Consider the following 23,846-nt stretch of genomic DNA (forward strand, 5'->3'; position numbering starts at 1 on the left):
CGCCCCGCTGGGGTCTCGGGCTCCCAGCCCACTGCCCCGCCTCCCCGCCACCCGCTAGGCGTCGTCCGGGGACGCCCCTCGCCGAGAGAGACCCTCAATCTCAAGTCACCCCGCCCTCCCCACCCTCCTCGCCGTGCCACGCAACCCCGCCCCCGAACCGCCCTCCCGATCTCCCTGCAGTACCCCTCGCCCCTCGCCGTGAAGAAGTGACTCCAGCAGCCGTGGCGGCTCTTTGGGCCCAAGGGGCGGGCGCGGCAGCCATTGGCGGAGGCCGCTGCCTCCGGCTGTCAATCCCGCGGCCCGGCCCCGCCCCACCGGCGGAGCGTGGCAGGACGCAGGGCCGCGGGGGCTGTCGGGAGGGCTTCAAGATGGCCGCGCGCTTGGGGTCCGCACCTGCTGGCGGCCTCGAGCCCCGTTAACTGCCAACGCTGCTGACCGGAGCCGCCAGTAGGCCTGGCGACTCCGTGGGCTGTCCCCGCGGGGCGGGAGGCCGCCATGGCGACCCTGGAAAAGCTGGCGAAGGCCTTCGAGTCCCTCAAGTCCTTCCAGCGGCCGCCGCCTCAGTCCCCTCAGCCGGCACCGCAGCCGCCGTCGCCTCAGCCGGCACCGCAGCCGCCGCCGCTTCAGCCGGTACCGCCGCGGCTTCAGCCTCCTCAGCCAGCACCGCAGCCGCCGCCGCCTCAGCCCCCTCAACCGGCACCGCAACCGCCGCCGCCTCAGCCGGTACCGCCGCCGCCTCAGCCGGCACCGCAGCCTCAACCCCCGCCGCCGCCGCCTCAGCCGGTACCGCCGCCGCTTCAGCCAGCACCGCAGCCGCCGCCGCCTCAGCCCCCTCAGCCGGTACCGCCGCCGCCTCAGCCGGCACCGCAGCCTCAACCCCCGCCGCCGCCGCCTCAGCCGGTACTGCCGCCGCTTCAGCCAGCACCGCAGCCGCCGCCGCCTCAGCCGGTACCGCCGCCGCCGCCGCCTCAGCCCCCTCAGCAGGCACCGCAACCGCCGCCGCCTCAGCCTGTACCGCCGCCGCCTCAGCCCCCTCAGCCGGTACCGCCGCCGCCACCGCCGCCGCCTCAGCCGGCACCGCAGCCTCAACCGCCACCGCCGCCCGTCCACCGTGGGTCAGGAGCCGCTGCACAGACGGTGAGTCCCTGCGGGTCCCTCCCCAGCCCTGCGCGGGTCTCCGTCCCTCCCTCGGCCTCCCCCGAAGGCCCCGAGGCGGTCCGGGCCCCAGGCCTTTGCTTTCCCGGCTGCGAAACTCGGGAAGGAACGGGGCTGTGTTGTGATCCGAGGCCGCGCGTCCCGTTCGGCTTCCTCTGGGCCACTCCCCAGCCCTCTCCTTCTCTGGGCCAGGTGTAACATTTTGTCTTCCCTTTTCAACTGAGGGTTTAAAACAGTGTTTCAGATAACTGTCAAAACGCTATGCATGCAAAACCCTAGGTTAACTTAAGGGAAGGAGTAGGAGAGAAGAGGGGAAGGAGCGAAGTTCACTGGTCACTTCTGTGGGGGTGGGTTAGATGGTCACAGTGGTGAACGCTTAACTGCTACATGGCCCCATGCGCTTACCAGCATAGTCGTTACTGTTACTAACCCCGGACAGCACTGGTGTTAAGGAGGCATGACCACGGACAGTGTGCTCATTGAGCTTAATTTTACACAAACTAAGATTTCCACAGAATCAAGACAGGCAGTAAATGCCAGCTGCAGAGGACAGCTTGTGCAGGGTTGGGGAACAGCATGGCATGATCAGAACTTTAGTTTGACTGGCTTGAAATGTAGAGGGAAAGGGAAACTTCACACTGATGAATCAGAGAGGAGATAGCTGTTTTTATTAAACTAAAATGGTTAAATGAGCCTTGTTGGTTAATGATTTGCCTTAGCAATGTGAATTTGGATTCTGCAAGTATTGTATAAGTTCTGTAAGAAGCTTGTTTTAAAATTTCAAAACTCTTAAGATATTAGAAGTTTAGTTTTATTTTATAAGAATTTTTTAAAAAGTGTTTATTTAACTCAATTAGAACTGAGTTCCTTTAACATAGACTTTATTATCTCATGTATTAATACCCTCTAGAGGTACACAATGAAAAATGTGATTTATAAACAGACACATACAGACACAAGGAAAACAGAGTATGTAGCTTCAGTAACAGTTTAAGAGAAAAGTCAGAAACAGAAATTTTCCCTGGTCAAAATATCAAAAAAAGCATCTGGGGCTTATATCCTTTAATTGATTTGAGCTCTAAATGGACAAATACACAATTTTTTTTTAAATTGCTAAGAACAAGATTCTTTTTCACGTTGAATAATGATTTTGAAGTTTAAATAAATACCAACAATAGAGCTATGAGGGAGGAAAAATATAAAATACTGATTTTTTTTTTTAATCTCACTGTAAGGTGCATTCTTAAATACATAGGAGAGAGCTGTCATGATTTGCGCAACTCGCTTGCAAATAGTTCAACAGTATTAACAATGATTGAATTTAGATTGTGGGCATATGGGAATTTATCATCCTATTAAACAGTTTTCTGTACTTCTGAGACTTAGAATAAAACATTGGAAGGAACCTGTTAGACATAATGCTCTATGTGAAGTAATTTGTTCCCTTTGTGAAATTCTAGGAAGGTTAAAATGCATGTTCATAACATCAAGAAAATCACAAGCATTTACGATGTAATCAGAACTACCTGAGGATCTGTGAAACTTGTTGAGTTGGTGAATTTTTTAAAATGTCTTAAAACATTTTGTTTTTACAAAGATTACAGGAGTAAGAGAAGATAAATTTTAATCTACTCTTAATATTTTTTTCCTGGTTGATGTGATATAATTAAATGTGGGGACAAAAGGTAAATTCTAAAAGGAGACACTACCTTGATGGTTTTCTATGGAGGAAACTCAAGCAGGAGGAAGTTTAATTTAAAAACATAAATTACTGCTCTTTATAATACATTCTAAGTTGTCATTCTTTTGAATGCCTTCCTTTCCAAACAGGTGTGTTATTCTGGGAGATCATCAGGACTTCTGGGTATTTGGAGGTACTGACCTAACCAGTGGAACTGCTGATTTATAAGAAGTTGTCCAGAATTTTGGGAAACTGATTAGTAGAGGTAAATAATGTTTCCTTGGCAAGTGATGACAGAAAGTGACTTGAGTGAATTTTCCTTTGTTTTTAGGCAGATGTACCTAACCATGTATGTTAACAATGATTACAGGCTGGAGACCGAGAAGAACTACCATTTTTGCCAGCTGGGATGCAGAAAAATTTGGACTTCTGGGTTCCACAAATGGGCTGAGGTAACTAAGACAGAAAACGTATCTTCTTGGTCAACATGTATCTCAGGGTAATCACAGATGTGTTCCATTACCTGATATTGTTTTAATTTGGATAAATACTCAAGAAAATTTAAGAAATAGAGTTTGCTTTTGCTTTTACATCAGTTTGGTAAAACAGAACAACCTCTTAATTACTAAGTACAAACCAAGTTTTTCATTATTTTTAAAATATTTTAGTTTCTATTTGTATTTGTTTTGTGATAAGTAAGTAAAATCTGTAAGCTCAGAAAATAGTCAAACCTAGGAAGCTGCTTCTGACAAGTGAATTAGCTTATTGAAAATCTGATATAGATCCTTGGCATTAATTTTCAAGTTTTTACAGTTTCCTTGGATTTCTTCTATCTAGGAAAACAACATGCTCTTTTAAGATGTGTATTCTCTGATTATAGTCTCTCCTTTATGGATTCCGTACTAAATTGTAACCATAGGTATATTTTACCATTTACAAAAGTGCCTGATTGGGAAGTATAATACAATGATTTTGTAAATTGAATTACTCTAAAATTTCAAGGATTTATTTTTAATTCAATTATGATTAATTTTCATTTGTCACTGGCTCTTAATGCTTTATTTTAAAGTGTCTTTCATAGGCCCCCTTCTCTCATCTTCTTCCCTTAGGCTCTCTGTCCAGTAACTCTAAGTTCTTACATGTTCATGGTAGGCTTGTGTGTTTTTTTTAAAGGCAGGTGCACCAAAAAGCACTTTCCTGTGACTATCCTCTGTTTTGTTCATCATTTATGAGTCCAAATTATATAGAATTGATTTGAAGAATGCCATATCTTTCTTATCATTGTATCTGGTTTTTAAAATGCTTTCCTTCTGACTCATTTCTGCATACTTTAAAATAATAATATGAATCAAATAAGTATGGGAATAAAATCACAGTTACTTGTATCACATTTGATTCCATGTATATTGCAAAGTCTTATTATTATGTTGGTGTTATGAACATGCATTTCATAATACACTTATTTACATGAATCAGATCTTATTCATTAAGGTCATTTACTTTTAGAAATATGTAATTTCTTGTGAATACATGTATATAGAAATACATGTGTCTTTCTATAATTTAAGCAGCTTAGAATACAGATAAAATAAATCCAAGATACAAGATAATATGCCTTACATTAATTTAAATTCATGTGAGTTAAAAGACAATTTGAATATTGTTTCCCATTTTCTACTAGCTTCTTGATCATATTCAGCAGCACATTTACCTTGACATATATTTAAGGAATCTTTTTTATTTCTACTGTAGCTCTGTCATAATGGAAACTCTGCAGCAGAATCAGCTGTCATCTATCCCGTGTGGCCAAGTGCAGAGGTGAGAATTCTCATTTGTGGGATGGCCACTCACAGCTTTAAATATTTTTACTGTAACTGCTCTTATAAGGTAGCAAGCTAGAGAGAGAGAGAGAGAGAAACAGAGAGAAGAAGAGAGTTCTCTCTGCATATTCCCATGTGTGTGATGGCATTAGTTTTCTTCTGCTGTATTTTTCTAGAATGTGTGTGCGTGTGTGCATGTATGTGTGAGAGAGAAATGTCTTGTCTTTGTCCTAATAGCCACTCTTCTCTCCCTCTAGTTTTTTCTCTATCCTCCCCTCCTTTCTTTTTCTTTTTCATCAATATCTTCTCTTTCAAAAAATTCTTGATAAATCAAATTTCCAACTTCCTCACTTTTAATATGGTAAAGTTACTTGGATCCCCAACGTCAAGGGATCTCATACTTTAATGTCTGTAAGGATTGCCAGGGACACCTTTTAAAAGTACACATTTCCAGGCCTTACTTTGAGCAGTTCTCTTCCAGTAGATCCAGGGTGAGGCTGAGCATCTCCGAGCCTTCCCCCTTCATATTATGGTGCAGGGGATCAGGGGCAGTTTTCCTCTGCGTCTCCGTGCTGTTGCTATGAAAAGTGGCTACAGCATCACTAATATTTTTCTTTCTTGTTTTAATTGCATTAATATTATTAAGCAGTTAATAGCATTTTCTTAAAATTATGGTCAAAGGCATAGGCGTTTGATTTATAATGGTACCTGCAAACCACTCTTTTACTGAATTAATTTGTTTGTTTTGCTTGTATTTCCACAATTGTAAATGCTGTGAGTTAAGTGACTGCTTTGCTTCAACTACAGGAGAATGTGAAAATACTCCAGGAGAGAGAGGTTGCATATATCAATGCAGACTCATACACAGAAGGTAAATTTTATTTCAGATTGTCATTAAATAGTATACCAGTATTTAAGTCTATCAACTCCAACTCATAAACTAGGATTATCCTCTTTCTATGAGATGCCTCAATAATACCTCCATTTCTCCATTTTACCAGAGAGAACATTATTATGATTCAAATGAATCAATATGATTCATAACTAAGCTATTGATCCTAATTTCTTTAGAATATTTACCATTTGCCTATCTTGGATTACTACTTAAACCTTTAGTACTTTTGACATTCTTCCTGTGGAGCTATTTTTAAAAGTTGGGGTAAAATATTTCATACAGAAATAGTTCCTGTATGTATTGGACCAACTCTGAAATAAGCACCCACTACAGACTTCCTTTTGACCCTGACATGTGGCATGTGCATCTGTAGGCTTTCATCATATTATGGTTATTTCTAGGTAAGTGTCACAGGACAAATGTTAGTTACTGACATGCTCTAGTCTAAAGTCTTGATATTGAATTGAATGAATGAATAAAAACATGAACATTATGGCCTTACCACTTCCTTTGCCAAAGACCCCTAGGTACTGCTGCCGTAATGAGCAATGGCCCTTACTGTTACTGCAGGAGCTGTGGCCTTAGCAGCAGAGTCCGCCTCTGCAGTCTCCTATCCCGAGTGTGTGCTGCAGCCTCTCTGGCTCCTGAAGAGTTATTTCCACCTTGTGTTTTAGTTTTAGCCAGACTGTTTGTCTGTCTGTCTATTTATCTACCTACCTATCTATCTATTCTAAAATCTTATTTATTTGTTTTTACTGAAGTACATTTGATTTATAATATTAGTTTCAGGTGTACAGCAAAGTTACACAGTTATATACATATACATATACATATACATATACATATACATATACATATACATATACATATACATTTTTAGATTCTTTTCCATTATAGGTTATAATAAGATACTGAATATAATTCCCTGTGCTATACAGTAGGTCCTTGTTGTTTATCTGTTTCATATATAATAGTGTATATCTGTTAATCCTGAACTCCTAACATCTCTCTTCCCTTCCCCCTTTCTCCTTGGGTAACCATAGTTTCTTTTCTATGTCGTGAATCTATTTCTGGTTTGTAAATAAGTTCATTTGTATCATTTTTTTGTTTGTTTACATTCCACATATAAGTGATATAATTTGATATTTGCCTTTCTCTGTCTGACATACTTCACTGAATATGATAATCTGTAGGGTCCACCCTATTTTTAATTCTCCAGGAATGATGCCTTCAATTTGAAATCTGTTATATCTTGTTTATAATTAGAAAATAAAGTTAGAATTAAATACAGGTTTGAAGTCCATTTGGAGGTGTTAAAATACTCTCTTATTTATTTTGCAGGCAATTATACCCTCAGAGTTGACTGTACACCTCTTCTTTTCCAGTTGGTATATAAACTGACAAAAGAGGTATGTAAATAGATCTGTCATAATGTTTTCTGATGAGTAGATAAGTCAATAACTTTTGTTTTCTAAATTACTAATATTTAAACTGGTGACAGACATAGCTGATTTGTATAAATAACAAATCAGAACGAGCTTTAATACACTTCTTACGTGACATAACTATGAGAACAGTAGTGCTAGTCTCTGTTCTAATAATAGTTCCTAATAATTGTATACATTTGTTAAAATGTGCAGGGTCTGTTGTTTCATGGGGCAGAGTCTCTTTGATGTAGCAGAAAGAATACTGAGCTGGGATGGGGAAGCCTTGGCTGTGAAGATTGCCTTGGCTATTCATTCATTCATTCATTCAGCAAGTATTTACTGTGTGGTTACTATGTATCAGGTCCTATGAAATGAATTCTAGCAGCAACAGTGATAAAAGGACAAGGTTACTGAATCCAAATACTTTGTAATCTAGAGAGGCCACAGACCTGTAAATGAGGACTCATACTTCACTTGAATATTGGATACTATATACAGTGGAGGAGAGTTGCGGAAGAGAGAAGCTAAGACCCTGGGGTAGCTGGTGAGGTTGGAAAGCATTAGAAGGTGTTCACAGAAGGATTAGTGGTTAGGCTGTAAAATGGAAGGATGTGAAAGTGGGGAGAAGGTTTCTCCTCAGAGGACACAAGACCTAATAAAGACATGGATGTGTGAAAGAACATTTCCTGAACTCTGGGTAATGCAATATAACCTAAATGTAAGGTGTTGGTGAAAAAGCTGGTAAGAAACGGGGCCTGACACATAGGTCTAAATGTTCATAAATCTGGTGATGGAGAAATTAAAGAATCTTTAACAAGTTTGTACATTATCATTTTTATTCATTAGAAAAATTACTCTGTGTCAGTGCAGTGAATAGGTTAAGCTGTAGTAAGTCTAAAAGCAAAATGGAAATAATTCCACATACTTATTTAGCACACAGGAATAAATACTAGTTATTGATGTAAAAAGTACTCTGAAAATGCTAATGCACTCTGAATCTCTAAAAATTAGGTGATCTACTCATTGAGAATATGTGTGCTTCATTTAAGTAACCCCCTATTATAGAATTTAACTGTAGAAATGTTTCTTTCAAGTAGGTATCACTTAGATGACAGTGGGAAGTAGATGTCACATCTCTGTGGTCCTGTTTCCCAATCGCCCTTCATCTTGCCCTGTCCTTTTCACTGTTAGTGTCTTTAACATCTCATCCTCCCAAGTGAGCATCCTCCCATGCCCATCACAACTCCCACCATACTGGGAAGCTTAGGTCCTTGATCCTTTTATTGAAATGTCCCATAAAAACATCTTATCTAAAAGCACGCTCTAAAGACAGCCCTTGTTGGGGAATCCTTCTCAGGAGATACATTTACACTCTGTCCTACAGAGGAGGCTCCTGCCTTTATAGGAGGGGTAGTAAGAATTTTAGGACCAAGAAGGAGAAGCTTAGGTTTATCCCCTTTGTACATTTATTTAATAAGTATTAAATGTGTAAGTGGTTACCATAATGACAGGATAAATCAAACATAGATTCTGCTATTAGTGTGTTACCTGTGTAGCCAGGAGAGACTATGATGAAGAATTTTCAAATCCAAAATAGAGATTAAAATCACCAAAGTGAATACAGATAAAAGTGTGGGAAGCAAAAAATAAATATCTTAGTTTATTATTTTACATGTTGGAATTAAACAGCCTGCTTAATGGGAAATTGCAAATTTTTTTCCAATTTTAAAGCCTCTTTTATGTTAATTTGAATTTAATTTGCATGCCACTTGTATTAGATACAATATATTTGTCTTTCAGAGTTTTTGTTTTAGGTAGTTTTTTAACAGTTTAACTGGGAAATTAAAATGTATCTTTAGAAGTTACATTATCAGGATGAACTAATTAATTGTCCAGAAGAGAAGAGTGAGATTTTATAATCTTTTTTGATTTGATTGTCAGTGGAGGAATCAGACATCATTTATCTGGAGAAATGCTGTTGGTTGCTGAGGGCTCAATCCCGAACTGGATGATTTGATTTAGAGACATTTGGCCCATTGGCTTCACCACCAATTTGTCCATCTCTGAGAGAAGGTGGGAATCCTTCTATTTTCTACAAATGTTCTTTGGTAAACACGTGAGCCTTTTTCCACCTTTGGAGCCTTGTGTAAGTCGGTTTACCTTTCTGCACCTGAATATTCTCATATATAAAATCAGTTTGACCAAGACAATAATTATGAAACTGTGCTCCAGTGTGGTGCCTCAGCATCTGGTGCAAGGTCAGGGTGGTGGACACTAAATAGGCAAAGCTCTAGCTTCCACACGTGACCTCACCTCTTCCTCAGCTGAGTAGTGTCTATTGTATTTCTTTTATATAGAAGAAGGTTCCACTGCTGTATCCTTCCCCCACCCTTAAAAAATTAAGAAACCACTGGACTAGACCATCTCTAAGGTCCCCACTTAGCTCTAAACTTTTCACTACTATATATATATATATATATATATATTAAATGAGGTTTACAAGGAGTAGTTGTGGCTGATAATCACAAAAACTGTATTTGAAATCTGAAAGCTTGGGTTCTGCTTCTGATTCAGACCTTTTTAAAAAAATTTCTTACTTTTAGCAAGTCATTTAACTACTTCTTATCTTCAATTTTCTGCTCTTTGAGGGCACAGAATTAGATTCTTGAAATAGACAGTCTGTATTCTTCAGGTTTCTAGTGTGTTTTAGTAATATTTGTTAGGGGAGCTAGAACAGACAGGGCTTCCACTTCAGCAGTGCAGTTAATTTTTACCTTTTTAGAATTAGAGATTGAGAAATCATTTCATTTGAAAACAAAATGATTCCATTTATTTTTTATGAAAAGTTTAAAAACCACAAGATTAGATTATAAATTGCCCTTTATTTCTGAAATTTAATATATTTATTTATACAGATTAAGTGGTACAATGAAGACGGCAGTACAGAATTTCTTTCTCTTATAATATAGTGTGTTAGTTTTCTTTGCTTCATGAAGGAGTTGTATGAAGCTTGTTAATAACAACACAGTATATCTTTGATAGAGTTCAACTTTTCTTCTTCTTTTTTCTTTTTTCTTCTTAGTCTTTCCGAATTAGGATAATTGTGGTCTCTGACTTTTTTCCAGTTAAATTTTTAAAATATATTTTTATTTTTTACATTCTACAATCACTTTTGACTTTTGGAATTAATATAAGATAGAGACAGGTAGGCAGACAAAACCAAACACTAAATGATAGTATTTTCTTCTAGGAAGTTAAATTTTGGTTATAATTATTCCAGGGGGAAAAAAAAAAACTTCCTAAGACAGTGGAAACTACTGATAACTTTTAAAAACTAAGTCAGTTTATGCGAGTCATGCCTCCTTTCATAAGCATGTCATTATAAACAGGAAGTTTGTTGGCTGTGATTTATTCTGTGTTCCTATTTTACAGGTTTATTTAATGCTTTTGGTGAAAATCATGACAGCCACATAGATTTTAAGGAGATATCCTGTGGGTTATCAGCTTGTTGCAGAGGACCTCTGGCTGAAAGACAGAAATGTAAGTGTGTTAAACATCACAAAATTTGGAAGGTATACAGAGAAAAAAATTAGCATCCATTCATGTAAAAAATCATCTGATTAAGGCTTGAATTTTCATCCCTTTGGCAAATAGCAATCTCTTCCTGAGGTTTTACTGAGGTCAGTGTAAAGGTTCAATCATCTATTCTTTTTTACTGTGGAGTAATTTAAGATCTTTGTTATTAATAATGGTTGATTTTCCAGATGAATGTACAATTCATGATAAATGAACTACATCATTCATGATGTATTTGAAAATGTTAAGCATATAGAATATATTTTCTGGTAGTCTATATAGAAAATTTGTCTTGCTTAACTTGAATTCCAACTTATTTTCTAGCACTGTTTATATTGATATTAGCAAAATTAAATTTATGATAAAACAATTTTATTAAATACTAAATTTATCTTTTAAACCTAGCTAAAATATTATAGTGTAATTTATAAGCATATTACATTAATAAATTTTAACCATATTTGGTTAGGAAAATGCAGCAGTTTACATTTAATTGGAACCTAATTCTTATATATTCACTAGGGTTATTATCTCTGCATATTTCTAAAATACAGCTTAACAAATACTGCGTATTTTGTGTATGATACTTATTAGTTCAATATTCTTATTAATGTTGTACTGTGATGTACTCAGTTAATTTAATAGCATAATTAATACATAATTATTACACACACGGGTGTGTGAAGTAGATAATTATTTAATCTTAAATATTTAGATTTCTTTTATCTTCCCTGATAGTATACCATTACTCTAACCTGGCTTTGTGATAGATTATTTGTTCACATTAAAGTTCTGGTATTAAAGAGGCTGAAGTCTTTGTTTCTCAATTGAGGTTAATTATTGTCTTAAATTTTTTTTAATTTATTTTTTGCCAGTGGACTAGTGGAAGTTAACCAACTAGACTAACTAGCAATTTTGCTTATATTGATGTTAATTAGCAAAGTGCTGATATTTCGGATTTTTAGCTTGATGTATATAAACTTCATTGAAGATTTGAGATTGTTCTTAGGCAAAAATATTGGGTGCACATTAATTACACTGGAGAGGCAAAAACTTTATACAGTCATCTGTCATTATATGCTGAGGATTGGTTCTGAGACCCCCTCAGATACCAAATCCATGGATGCTCAAGTCCTTATGTAAAATGGCATAGTATTTGCATATAACCTATGCACATCCTCCTTTATACTTTCAATCATCTCTAGGTTACTTGTAATACCTAATACAATGTAATTATTTGTAAATACAATGTAAATGATATGTAAATAGTTGTCAGTGAATAGCAAATTCAAGTTTTGCTTTTGAGAACTTTCTGGGAAAATTTATATATATATATATATAATTTTTGATCTATTATTTATACCTGTGAATGCAGAACCAGTGGATACAGGGGGCTGACTGTACCAGCTTTTTGTTGATTCTTAATGTAGATGGAATATTTTCAACATTGTAAGAATCAACTCTGAATTGATCAGTTTTAAATATTAGAAATTAATTTAAAAGCTTGAATTACCTTCTCAAAATCTGTGAGATATTGTATAGAAACTTGGCCCTTCTTTTTCAGTTTGCAAGAAATTTAACTTTAGATTTAGGTGAAGGATAGAGTTCTCTTAGCTGGCTAATGATATAAGGAGACAGACTTGTGAAGTGTACAGGAATTCCTACAAGTTCAAAGGACTTTAATGACACAATCTCCTCCAAATAAGAACTTAATCCAGAATGTAATTGTTTGAGGAACTAAGTAATTTTACTAGGGCAGCTTGTAATAAAATGTATTATACTTCAGAATATGAAAGTAATTTCCCTCCATAAGAGTTTCTTTTCTTTAGTTTGCTTCAAGGTATTTGATGTTGACGGTGATGGAGTTCTCTCTAGGGTTGAACTGAGAGACACGTGGTTGCACATTTAGAGGTCTGGAAGGACAACTGCACCGATGATACCCTGGTAAAGTCTGATTGTATACATCTTCTTGAATGTAAACTTCCAACAGGAATATAGAGTGAAGAATTTTTTAAAACAGGTTGAGAAAAAGATTTCTTACTACTTCTAGGTTCTATATTATGCTACTCAAAATATTCATAGCCAAAGATGCAAAATTGGGAAGAGAATTTGCCTTAGAAAATTTAATAAGCTGAATGTATTATATTAAAAAAATGAAACCACTGGAAAATTGTCATAAATTTTTAAGGCAAACAAGCAATCTATTTCTGTAATTAAAAAAAGAAAAAAAAAGTTGACCGAAAATACTTTATACTTCAGCTACTGGCTAATAAAAATGATACCCTCTCTATCCTAACTTCTGATTTGGGTTTCTGTTTTTAAAGGAATTACATGTGGATGTATCCAACATTGTAGAAGATACATAGAATGCACATGACACCACAAAGGTGAGTCTAGCAGAGACTAATTTATTCTTTTCTAAAAATACATTATATTCTGAATTGTTACACATACCTTACATATACATACTTGAATCTCTTCTACATCATCCCTGCTAAATGCTTATTTGGACCTGTGGTTACAATTCCTCCAAGTTGTCCCTAAGGAAAGCCCATTCCACCTTTAAACAACCCCATTAAGTGTTATTTACATAAAAACATTATATTTTATAAGCTAGGCATTTTATAAAAATTAAGTAGAGACAGCCCTTGCCATCTGTAGTTTATAATCTTTACTTCTCCCATTTTAATACATTATGGTAAGACAAAGCTTATATTGAGCAAAAGAAGCCACAGAATAAAAGAACACATTGTACAATTCAATTTATATGAAGTTCTAGAACAGAGACAACTCATGTTAATAAGTGTTACAATAGTGATTTTGGAGATGGGTGATTTAACTGGGAAGGACCATAGGATATCTGGGATGATGGAAATTATTTTTTATCTCAATCTGGGTGGTGTATATAGTTTTAAAATTTTTTTTTCAATAATATTGGTGACGGTCTGTTCTAAGTTTTTTAATAGCAGCCAGAATAAGTGTATAATAGCAGAAACAAGCATGTACTTTACAAAGAACAAAGCCTTGAATTTTTTTTAGTTTCACAACATTTATTAAAGATATTATAATAGGTTTGCCTTAATGTCTATGTATCCCTGTGAAACTGAAGATAATCCATATATGTGAGACACATATGAGTTAATTTGACCCTTTCTATTCAAATGTTGACATGTACCAAGTAGCAGATGGTAGGATGTAGACCATAGTGGTCTTATACAGGCTTAGAAAAATAAGTAACTTTTTTTTTCAATCATAAATCCAGAAGAAATCATCATAGTCTTATTAACTGACACTCAACAGAAATAAATAATAGAAATGAATTTTTCAGGGCTTGATCTTTGTTTGGCAATTCAGATAAATGTCTTCATTTACTTTTCTGCCCAAAACTAAGGTAGCCATTTCTATTTGGTATATATGAAAACAGAAACATAGGAAAGTTTCTGTTAGGAAATACCTTATGTAGAGATACAATTTCCATTGCCTTTTTTCTGGGTGTTTGATAAGTATGGAGGTTATCATCGCTGTCTATTTTTATGTAAGACCGTGTTTCTTCTTATGGCTGTACTTTTGAACATTAAAAAAAAAGATCATTTAGCTGCTCCATCTCCGTGTAATCATAATAATGAAATGGTAAAAATTTAGAATAGAATTTGGACCTTTCAACCAAACCTATTACCCATATTCACTGGTGACTAGACTGTGACAATATTACCCATTATTTTGTACCATTACATTGGTATTAATATGCTTTTATGGAAGTTGCATCATGAAAGCCAATAATTACCATCATAGTGCTTTAAAATCTTTTCTTATAATAAATGGCATTATATATTGAATGAATACATGAATATCATTAATAATAAATATTAAATATCATTAAATAATAAATCATTAGATAATAAAAATATAATTAAGTAATAAAAGCTAAGAACATTATTATTCATCTAGGATTGTTAAGGTGATTGTTCAAAACATGAAGTAAGAAGCATTTGGTTATATTTTTGCCTGCCAAAAATATTGTCTACTGTATATAAATGTAATTTTTGGTACACTTTGAGACCAAAAAAAAAAAATACTGCTTTATTCAACTTGTGAAAGTAATGTTAAATTTTATTTTGAGGAAATATTAATATAGATACTCATTTATTATATATATTTAGTTTTTTAAAATCTCTTAAGAAGTCTAATAATATTGCCAGATGTTTTAAAGAAGATCTTAGAAAATTGTTAGGGTCAAAGGGCATAATCCAGAGAGTTTGGAAAGATGCTTTCAAAGTTAGTAAATAGTCCTTTTTCTCTAACCAGAACCTTTTGTGGGTTCTGTTAGTAAACTTCACCTTGAACCAGAAGATACTGTGAGTTATTTCCCAGGTCTTACTGGAGGAAGAAGATTTTTGGTGATAAATTGCCCACGTTGTGACTACTTCAGAGTTTGGTTACTTTTGAACTTATTCTTGCTGGCCTACTTTCAGATGAACACATAGCATCTACGTTAAATCAGTAGTTTTCTTTCAGACAAATGACCATTGCAAGTTTAATAAAACAGATTTTATTCAAATAATATAAGATGAAGATTTAAGATATTCTTAAATATTGTTTCTCTTTCAGAATGGCCATCTTAACTCTAGAGGAATATCATATCTGGAGTGTGAAAAATGTTCTTGCCAATGAGTTTTTGAATCTACTTTTCCAGGTATGTTTAAGGTAAATGACAGAGACCGAGGGCAGTGGTACCAGTAGTTCTACATCTTTTCCATTATGTAGTAGTTAGACAACTAGACTACAAAACCATATATTGTCAAAAGAACTGCTTTAACCTGTACACCACCTGCAGATGGTAAGTTAGAGTGTGCGTGCTTCTCAGAGTCACAATGTGCATGATAGGAAAGTAGAGTATAGCTGATAATGTTTATCTTAATAACTCATGATAGAGCAGATTGTAGACACATAGAAAAGAATTTAAAATGTAAAAGCCATTATAATTTGCTATTTTTCTTTACTTTTTTTTTTTTTTTTAAGACCCTTCCTAACAAGTAAGGCAGTGTGGACAGAGACATAGATCATAAGTCGGCAGCTGTAAATTTTTCACAAAGTATACAATCTTTCCAGTTAGGAGGTTATTTTAGATGCAAATCTGTTTCTTAATTTTCTTTTATTCTTTCTTTCTTTCTTTTTTTTTCTTTTTTTTTAATTTAATTCTTTAGAAGGTCCAAAAAAGATTGAAGGAGAAAGGAGGAAAAAAAGCTGTCAGGGGTGAACATGAAATCATAAAACTTGCCAGATTTTAACTATTTTCCAGTTAAAGTAGTTCTCTTTCCTCCAATTTAAAGAAACAAATTATAGTTTCCCATTTTTCATAGTTCTTCATAAATATATGTTGATTTAATAGTATTTTACAGGGTGTGAGTAGGGACAGACTGGAAGTTCAAGATTTGTAAATACTGACAGGTATATATAGAATAGATAAACAAGTTTATACTGTATAGCACAGGGAAATATATTCAAAATTTTGTAGTAGCTCATGGGGAAAAATATGAAAACAAATATACATATATTCGTAAAGTACTGAAAAATTGTGCTGTACACCAGAAATTGACACAACATTGTAAACGGACTATAACTCAGTAAAAAAATAAAAATAAAATAAAACTGTTAGAACACTATAAAAAAGTAGTATTTTAGATTTTTCTTATTTTATTCTCCTTTTCTTATAAAAGCACCCCTATGAAGATCAATAAGGCTTGATATCTTTATATCTATCATGATTCTCCATTGTAAATACAGAGTAACCTGCCTGTGATACATCTATGTTAGAATAAATGAAAATTGAACTCTTCCTGACAGCTAATAATTAATGTATATTTAAAGCATATGAAATCTGATAAGTCTATGATACCCATTTAAATCAATCAGTTGCTCCACTGTCAGTTATCAGCCAGGATCTAAGTTGATGTCTTTATAAAATATAAATACATATAAAAATAATATAAACCTACTATAAACAGAAATGACTTGCTTAGTAATATGAAAATTGAGCAGCTATTTTTATCTCATTTAAAATGATGTCCTCAATTACTTTAAGTTATCATTAATTATATAAACATTTTGACCACTTAAGTTTGTGTCTGAGTCACCTTGCAGCTCTTACATAGCAAAGCATTTTGAACTTTTATATTGCCTTTCCTATTTTCTCATGTTTATCAGGGACTTGCATAGGCACTATTTTTTCTAGGACTCTATAAACAGATGTATGCCTGAGATTTTCTTTTGTGTCTGTGTTTCTAGCATTATATTACTGACAGATTTTTTTGTTGGTTATCAATCTAATTTTTTTTCTTGGTATATATAGTCCTTTCAGCCCTTTCAAATATATATATATGTAGTCAGTTTACAATGTGTCAATTTCTGGTGTACAGCACAATGCTTCAGCCATACATGAACATACATATATTAATTTTCATACTCTTTTTCACCATAAGTTACTACAAAACAGTATTGGATATAGTTCCTTGTGCTATACAGTATGAACTTGTTTATAAATTGGGAGTTTGAGATTTGCAGGTACTAAATATTAACATTACATTTTATGATGCTTACTTTATCCCATATTCAGACATGCTTTTAAAACTTAATTTTCACTTAATATATAAGTAATCAGACTTACTCTAAATTGTTTTATTTTCTGTCTGTTTCTAAAACAGAATTAGCTAGTAAATTCAGTGATAAAAGCTTGAATTATACTTTTATTTTATTTGCCAAGATCCCACACCTGGCTGACCATTTTGGGTATTTAAGTATAAAGTAAGTAAATGTCAGTAGAATTAGGAAACCATTCCTGTGGTATTATTTTCAGTCCTTTCAAATAAACTCAGTGCCCAATACTTTGCAGAGGAAGCATTCTAAACATGATCAGGATCTTCTATCTTGTACGTTTGTCAGAAAGCGTCAAATGTTAAACAGTTTGATAAACAGAATAGTGCACCACACTGACCCCTACCTATATCCATGCTCTAATCCTGAAATCTGTGAATATGTTATTTTACATGGCAAAGGGGATTTTGCAGATGTATCAGGTTAAGGACTCTGAGACAGGGAGATTAGCCTGGATTATCTACATGGGCCTAGTCTAACAACAGGAGTCCTTAAAAATTGAAAATCTTTCCCAGCTGTGGTCAGAAAGATATGACTTTGGAAGAAGGATTAGAAAGCTGTAAAGCTGTTAGCTTTGAAGATAGAGGAAGGGCCATGGGTAAAGAAATGTGGGTGAACTCTAGAAGCTGGAAAAGACAAGGAAATATATTCTTCCTTTGACCTACAGAAGGGCATACAGCCCTGCTGACATCTTTATTTTTAGCCAAATGATACCTGTTCCTGACTTGACCTACAGAACCATAAAATAATAAGTTTGTGTTGCTTTAAGCTGCAAAATTTGTGATAATTTGTTACAGCAGTGATAAAAATAAATATAGGGGAGGTAATCCAACTTTATGGATTGGAGGGCTCAGCATTTTAAAGATGTCAGTTCCCCTTCAACTGATTCAAAGATTTATATGTGCACATCAAAATCCCCAACAGTTAATTGTTGTTACTGTTTTTTTGTAGAACTTGACAAGCTGATTCTAAATACATAGAGAAGCGTGAAGGGCCAACAATAGCCAAGATGATATTAAAGAACAATGTTAAAGGACTTATAAAACAATATTAAGTCTATGTGATAACTACCTAAAGTTAGACATATAGACCAATGGAACAGCATTGAATTAAACCCTGTACCATACATGAACAGTAACTTTAGATAGATTATAAATCTAATATATTTGAAACATAAAGCAAAGCATCTGGGGGAGGGTAAAGCTTAGGTGGAATGTGTGCTTAGCATGCATAAGGTCTTGGGTTCAACTCCCAGTACCTCCATTAAAATAAATAACCTAATCCCCCACCAAAATAAAGCATCTAGAAAATAGTGTAGGAGATATTTTAATGACTTTGAAGTGGCAAAGAGTTCTTAAACCAGACAAAGCATGAAACATAAGAGTTTTAAGTTGGACTTCAGTAAAATTAAGAATTATTTTTATCAAGAGATACCATTAAGAAAGTGAAAAGCTAAGCCAAACAGTGGGAAAATATATTTGCTATACCTATATCCAACAAAAGACTTGTATCTAGGGCATATAAAGAACAAAAACCAGTGGAGAAAAAGGCAGAACCTCAATATTAAAATATGCAAAATAACTGAACAGGTGCTTCACACACACACACAAAAATCCACATAAGATATGAAAAGGGGCTGACCTCTTTAGTAATAATGGAAATACGTACTAAAACCACACTTGGAACACCATTAGACATCCACTAGAATAGTTAGTTGTTAAGTGATATGAAGCATTGGTGAGGGCAACAAGCAATGGGGACTCTTACACATGGCCAGTGGGAATATAAATTCTTACAAATACTTTGGAAATAGGCTTTTTGAATGAAAGTTATATATGTGTGTGTGTGTGTGTATATGTACACACACACACATACACATACACACACACCCACACCCTATTACCAAGGGTAAGCCATATGTGTACCCTTCAGAAACTTCTACATCTGAGCACCAAAGGACATCCAGAAAATTCTCATGATCACTATTTGTTATACCCCCAAATAGAAAATGACCCAAACACTTGTCAACAATAAATACATAACCATAAGTGGTGGCACATGCATACAAGTTGTATACTTTAAAGCAATAAAAAATATACTAGTTTACAGAAAACACTAGTGGATGAATCTTACATAATGTTGAGTGGAAAGTACGGGACCAAAAATTTCAAAAGCAAAAAAACCAATCCATGGTGGCTGAATTTAGGATGGTGAGTCCATCAAAGGGGTGCCGTAGTAACTGGGAAGAAACCCAAAGTGGAACAGCAATGTCCTGTTTCTTGACTGGATGAAGGTTACATAGATGTGTTTACTTTGTGAAAAATCACTGAGCTGTATACTTAAGATGTGTTCACATTTAAGCATGTATATTATATTTGCATTTTTTAAAAAAAAGTTTGCTTGCAAAAAAAGATATCCAAAGCGCAAGTATTTATCAGTAGGAGAATGGATAAAACAAATGATAGTATATTCAAACAATGGAATACTACTCAACAATAAAAAAGAACCAACTACTGATACAAGGATGAACCTCAAAAGACTAATTTATACATTTCATTGTCAGGTAAATTTTAACTCAGAAGGTAAACAAAACTGTAAACAGGCATGTGCCCTGGGGGGAGGGGTGCTGTAGCCTATGTCTCCTCAGACCTGTGCCATTACTGGCACATCTCGCAAGAAGAGAGGCAGGGCTCAGCCACAGCTACCATCTCCTCCTGTGCATAGTGCCTGGGTGGGGGCGGGGCTGAGGCCTGAATCTGCACGTGGGGGCTCCACAACCTCCTAGGCAGGACTGAGACTTGTTTATAGCCCGAGTCAGAGAGGATCTTTCTACCCTGACACCTCAGAGAACTTGTGCTGCCAAGAGAAACAAGGAGCTCAGATTTGGCACAGAGCATAGGTGGGGCTGTTCCGCAGTCTTCCCCGAGCCCACCTACAGACCGCCTATCCGAGGCAGAGCAGGCAGCTGCACAGAGCAGCAGAGTGACCAGCACGAGGAGAGAGCAGGTGGGCAGCCACCCACCTTCTTAGCAGGAACACAGCACCTGACCACGGTGCTGGGACGGGGTGTGATCTGCCCACCTGCCTCCCCCTGATCACAGCATCTGACTGTGGCATCAGGAGGGGGAGTGACCTGCCCGCCCACCGGGTAAGAGCTCAGCTCCTGACCTAGTGTTAGGAGGGGACACAATCTGCTAGCTAACAGCCACTGAGAGCAGCACAGATGAGGGCGCCAACAGAAGGCCTATGAAACAGCAAGCTGTGTTCGCGAAGCAGGGTGAAGATACAAAGACCTCTTGATCAAATCATTAAGGGCACACCATCTCCAGGTTAAGTAGGTAACTGATACTCCTTAAGCCACGGTGCCAGAGAGATAGGAGCAATGTGAAGAAGCAGAGAAACCACTCCCAATTAAAAGATCAAGAGAAATCCCCTGAAAGCATGATCAAGGAAAAAGACATTGATGGCCTACTAGATCAAGGTTTCAAAAAAAGAGTGATCAAAGTACTGAAGGAACTAAAAAAATAGTGTTTAGGGATATAAAATATGTCAAAAATGAAATAGAAACTATAAAGAAGAACCAAGTAGAATTAGTAAACTCATTGTCTGAGATGAGAGCTGACCTAAAGGCTGTGCAAAGCAGACTAGAAAATACAGAAGAACAAATATGTGATCTAGAAGACAGGACAACAGGAAGCACCCAATCAGAACAGCTGAGAGATAAACAAATAAAAAACAATGAAAACAATATACGGGACCTATGGTGTAATATAAAGTGTGCCAATCTATGCATAATAGGAGTTCCAGAAGGGGAAAAAGAACAAAGGGGATTGAAAAGGTATGGGAAGGACTCATGACTGAAAACTTCCCAGACCTAAAGAAGGAATCATATCCAAGCACAGGAGGCTCAGAGGGTCCCAAACGGGAAGAACCCAAACATACCCACACCAAGGCATATCCTAATCAAGATAGCCAGAGTCAAGGATAAAGAAATGATCCTAAAGGAAGTGAGAGAAAAACAAAGAGTGAGTTACAAGGGATCCCCCATAAGGTTTTCAGCTGATTTCTCTACACTATTTACAACAGCTAAGACATGGAAACAGCCTAAAATGTCCATCAACAGATGACTGGATAAAGATGAGGGGTATTTATATGATGGGATAGTATTAGCCACAAAAACTGACAACATAACGCCATTTGCAGAGACATGGATGCTCCTGAAGAATATTATTCTAGGTGGAGCAGAACATAAGAAAGAGGAATACCATATGAGATCACTCATGTGTGGAATCTTAAATATATGCAAGATCTTGTGGTAACTCACAGCAAAAAAAAAAGTGACAATGAATGTATGTACGTTCATGTATAACTGAAAAATTGTGCTCTACACTGGAATTTGTCATAACATTGTAAAATGACTATTACTCAATAAAAAATGTTTAAAAATAAGTAAAATAAAATATAACCTTTAAAATACTGTATAATGAGAGGTGTGATGTTCTAGTATCTGTTCTAAGAAGTACGTTAGACACACATAAGAATAACCAATGGTCAGAAAGATCACATGTTACCAGCTACCACCCCATGCAAATTAATGGCATTTAGGAGATATTCATATATGTGTGTACATATGTAAAATATGTGTTAGTATATATGTAAATCAAATAAAATATTATAATCTAATGTAAAATCATATCAGCAAAAGCACTGTGCTGACATAAGTATCTTGGTGTAAATAGATTACAATTTTTTATTGAGTTGTCATAATGGGAATATTGTGAACCAAGTGGAAGTTGTAAAAAAAAAGTCATCCAAAAAAAAAAAAAATCCTGACTACATGAAAAGATGCACAGTTACTATAAGGCCTCTCCTCTTATTTACTATCAGTGTGAGAAAGTCTCTTGGAATAAGTTAGGAGAATTAAAAACTCTTAACAAGACACAAAAATGCACTCTCTGTTAAAGAAAATAAACCAAAAGAAAAAAACAAATGAATGGACAATTAAGATCCTACAGATAAAAATACCAATTTTTATGGGAAATATAGCCTTAAAATAAAAAATGAGATTATATTCTAATTTCACCTTTTGAATAAAGATATACAAAATTTAGCTGAATACCTTCGTATTTTGCACTTACGTAGAAAAAATGTATTTGCAATGAAAAAACAGCCATTATCCTGCCTTTTGAGTATTCTAAAGTTTTAGGTTTGAATATATTTCATCTTAAATGGTCTTAAGCACTATGCAGTGGTTGGTGTTTTAAAAATACCACTGTGTGTGGAACTTCTAAAAGTGATTCAAAAAATTTATATTTTTGTAATAATTTAGTAATGGCCTGGATATTATTTTTAACAAGACTACTCACCATGGAATGGTGCAAGATTTTTTCGATGAGTTTATATTCACACATGTTGAAGATGGTCACTATATTATGAGAAAATGTCAACCATGGCAGTATTTTGACTTGAAAACGAGATAAGCTGAGAAGCATATTTTAAGTATAAAATAAATGATTGCATGCCTTTAAAGACAAGAAAGTAAAAGCACGATAAACTCTGACTTTGACACACTTAAAATATAAAAATTAACATAATGTGATTTACACACTTCTCTTTAACTCTTTCAGTACTTTCTCAGCCCCTTTCCGATTACACCTGCGTCCCCGCTCCTGACCCGCGGTGTACACACCCCCGATCACACAGGGGAGCGGGGACCCGGGCAGTGAGGACCAGGGACGCGGACACTCACCCGGTCCCTGCGGGCGAGGAGAATAGTCGAAGCGGGCCCGGCAGCGCACCCTTCCCCTCCTGCCCAGCCGGCCGGGGCCCCAGCTCGGTCAGGTCCACACACACCCCGGCAGGAAGCGGGCGCAGGCAGTGGGAAACCGGCGTAAATTCAGACAGCGGGCGGGGAGCGTCCTCCTCCCGCGGACACGCAGGCAGCGCTGTCCTGGAGCCTCCATGGCGCCGCCCGCTCAGTCCTGAGGAAAACAAGTTCCGCCCCCAGGGAAGATGCTGGCTGCTGACGCGGACTGCGCATGCGCACCGCCACCTAAGACACGCTGGCTTCGCGCTCCCCCTTCAGGTCCTCGAGGGCGGTGCAGTATACTCAGAACTCACTATAGAACACATGACCCCTCCCAGCCAGGATGCTAAATCACTGGAAATCTCAGTGCCCTGGCCTCTTTGTTGATGGCACTGGCGATGCGCTCATCCAGCCATGCCTGCTCTCTTGACTGGCACATGCCTCAGTCTTTGGAATCCCGCCTGAATCAGATTCTGTTCTGGAGGAAGGACAGGTGCAGAAGAATCTCAAAATTCTAGACTTAGAAGATGATCAGGAACCCAAACTCAACTCTGTCAATTCCCTGGGGTCCCCTGAGGAGTGTGGTTTTCTCAGAACCATCTGCCCTGTGTCAGGAGCAGACCAAGCCTCAGGTAGCTTAGAGAGGCTATCATGCAGCACATGCTTTGGACGGTTCTCAGTTCTGACCTGCATGATCTTGAGACCCTTTTGTAACTCCTAACACTGTTTTCTCATACCTACAGTGACGGTTATTGACGACTGAGTTAATCCTCTTACAATGCTGAGGTGCTATTGTTCCTTGGAAAACAATATTTTGAAGGGATCAACTGTTTAT

General features: G+C 37.0%; 2 protein-coding genes and 1 long non-coding RNA gene across 4 annotated transcripts in view; 2 read left to right on the forward strand and 1 right to left on the reverse strand.

Annotated features, from left to right (window-relative positions):
• Positions 1-23,845, reverse strand: part of LOC141574798 (uncharacterized) — a 48,428-nt gene extending 24,583 nt beyond the window's left edge. Inside the window, exon 1 of the long non-coding RNA XR_012501945.1 lies at positions 22,955-23,845. This is a non-coding gene — a long non-coding RNA (uncharacterized LOC141574798). The remainder of the gene's footprint in view (positions 1-22,954) is intronic.
• LOC141574797 (uncharacterized) lies at positions 258-3,288 on the forward strand. Of its 2 annotated transcripts, XR_012501944.1 has the most exons (3): positions 334-1,137; positions 2,986-3,101; positions 3,207-3,288. XR_012501944.1 is itself a non-coding variant. In XM_074352078.1 (2 exons), the coding sequence occupies exons 1-2, from the start codon at positions 496-498 to the stop codon at positions 2,622-2,624; spliced, it is 651 nt and encodes a 216-aa protein (XP_074208179.1). In that variant the 5' UTR covers positions 258-495; the 3' UTR covers positions 2,625-2,979. The 2 variants fall into 2 exon arrangements, 1 of the variants encoding a protein (XP_074208179.1); XM_074352078.1 differs by lacking the exons at positions 2,986-3,101; positions 3,207-3,288 and adding an exon at positions 2,616-2,979 and having other exon boundaries at positions 258-1,137.
• LOC141574726 (N-acetylated-alpha-linked acidic dipeptidase 2-like) lies at positions 3,184-21,689 on the forward strand. Its single transcript, XM_074351446.1, has 9 exons — positions 3,184-3,288; positions 4,589-4,654; positions 5,464-5,527; positions 6,893-6,960; positions 10,411-10,518; positions 12,384-12,498; positions 12,879-12,941; positions 15,163-15,247; positions 18,157-21,689. Exons 1-5 carry the CDS (start codon positions 3,184-3,186, stop codon positions 10,450-10,452), a joined length of 345 nt encoding a protein of 114 aa, XP_074207547.1. The 3' UTR covers positions 10,453-10,518; positions 12,384-12,498; positions 12,879-12,941; positions 15,163-15,247; positions 18,157-21,689.
• Position 23,846: the final 1 nt, after the last annotated feature.

The sequence above is a fragment of the Camelus bactrianus genome, chromosome 23 (genome assembly GCF_048773025.1).
Source record: "Camelus bactrianus isolate YW-2024 breed Bactrian camel chromosome 23, ASM4877302v1, whole genome shotgun sequence".
Lineage (NCBI taxonomy): Eukaryota > Metazoa > Chordata > Mammalia > Artiodactyla > Camelidae > Camelus > Camelus bactrianus.

Excerpts from the sequence above, each read along its gene's own strand:
- LOC141574797 (XM_074352078.1), top strand. The coding sequence starts at position 496 with ATGGCGACCCTGGAAAAGCTGGCGAAGGCCTTCGAGTCCCTCAAGTCC.
- LOC141574726 (XM_074351446.1), top strand. The coding sequence starts at position 3,184 with ATGTATGTTAACAATGATTACAGGCTGGAGACCGAGAAGAACTACCAT. Across the intron at positions 3,289-4,588 it reads GGTTCCACAAATGGGCTGAG|CTCTGTCATAATGGAAACTC; the intron begins GTAACTAAGACA and ends TTTCTACTGTAG. Across the intron at positions 5,528-6,892 it reads TGCAGACTCATACACAGAAG|GCAATTATACCCTCAGAGTT; the intron begins GTAAATTTTATT and ends TTTATTTTGCAG.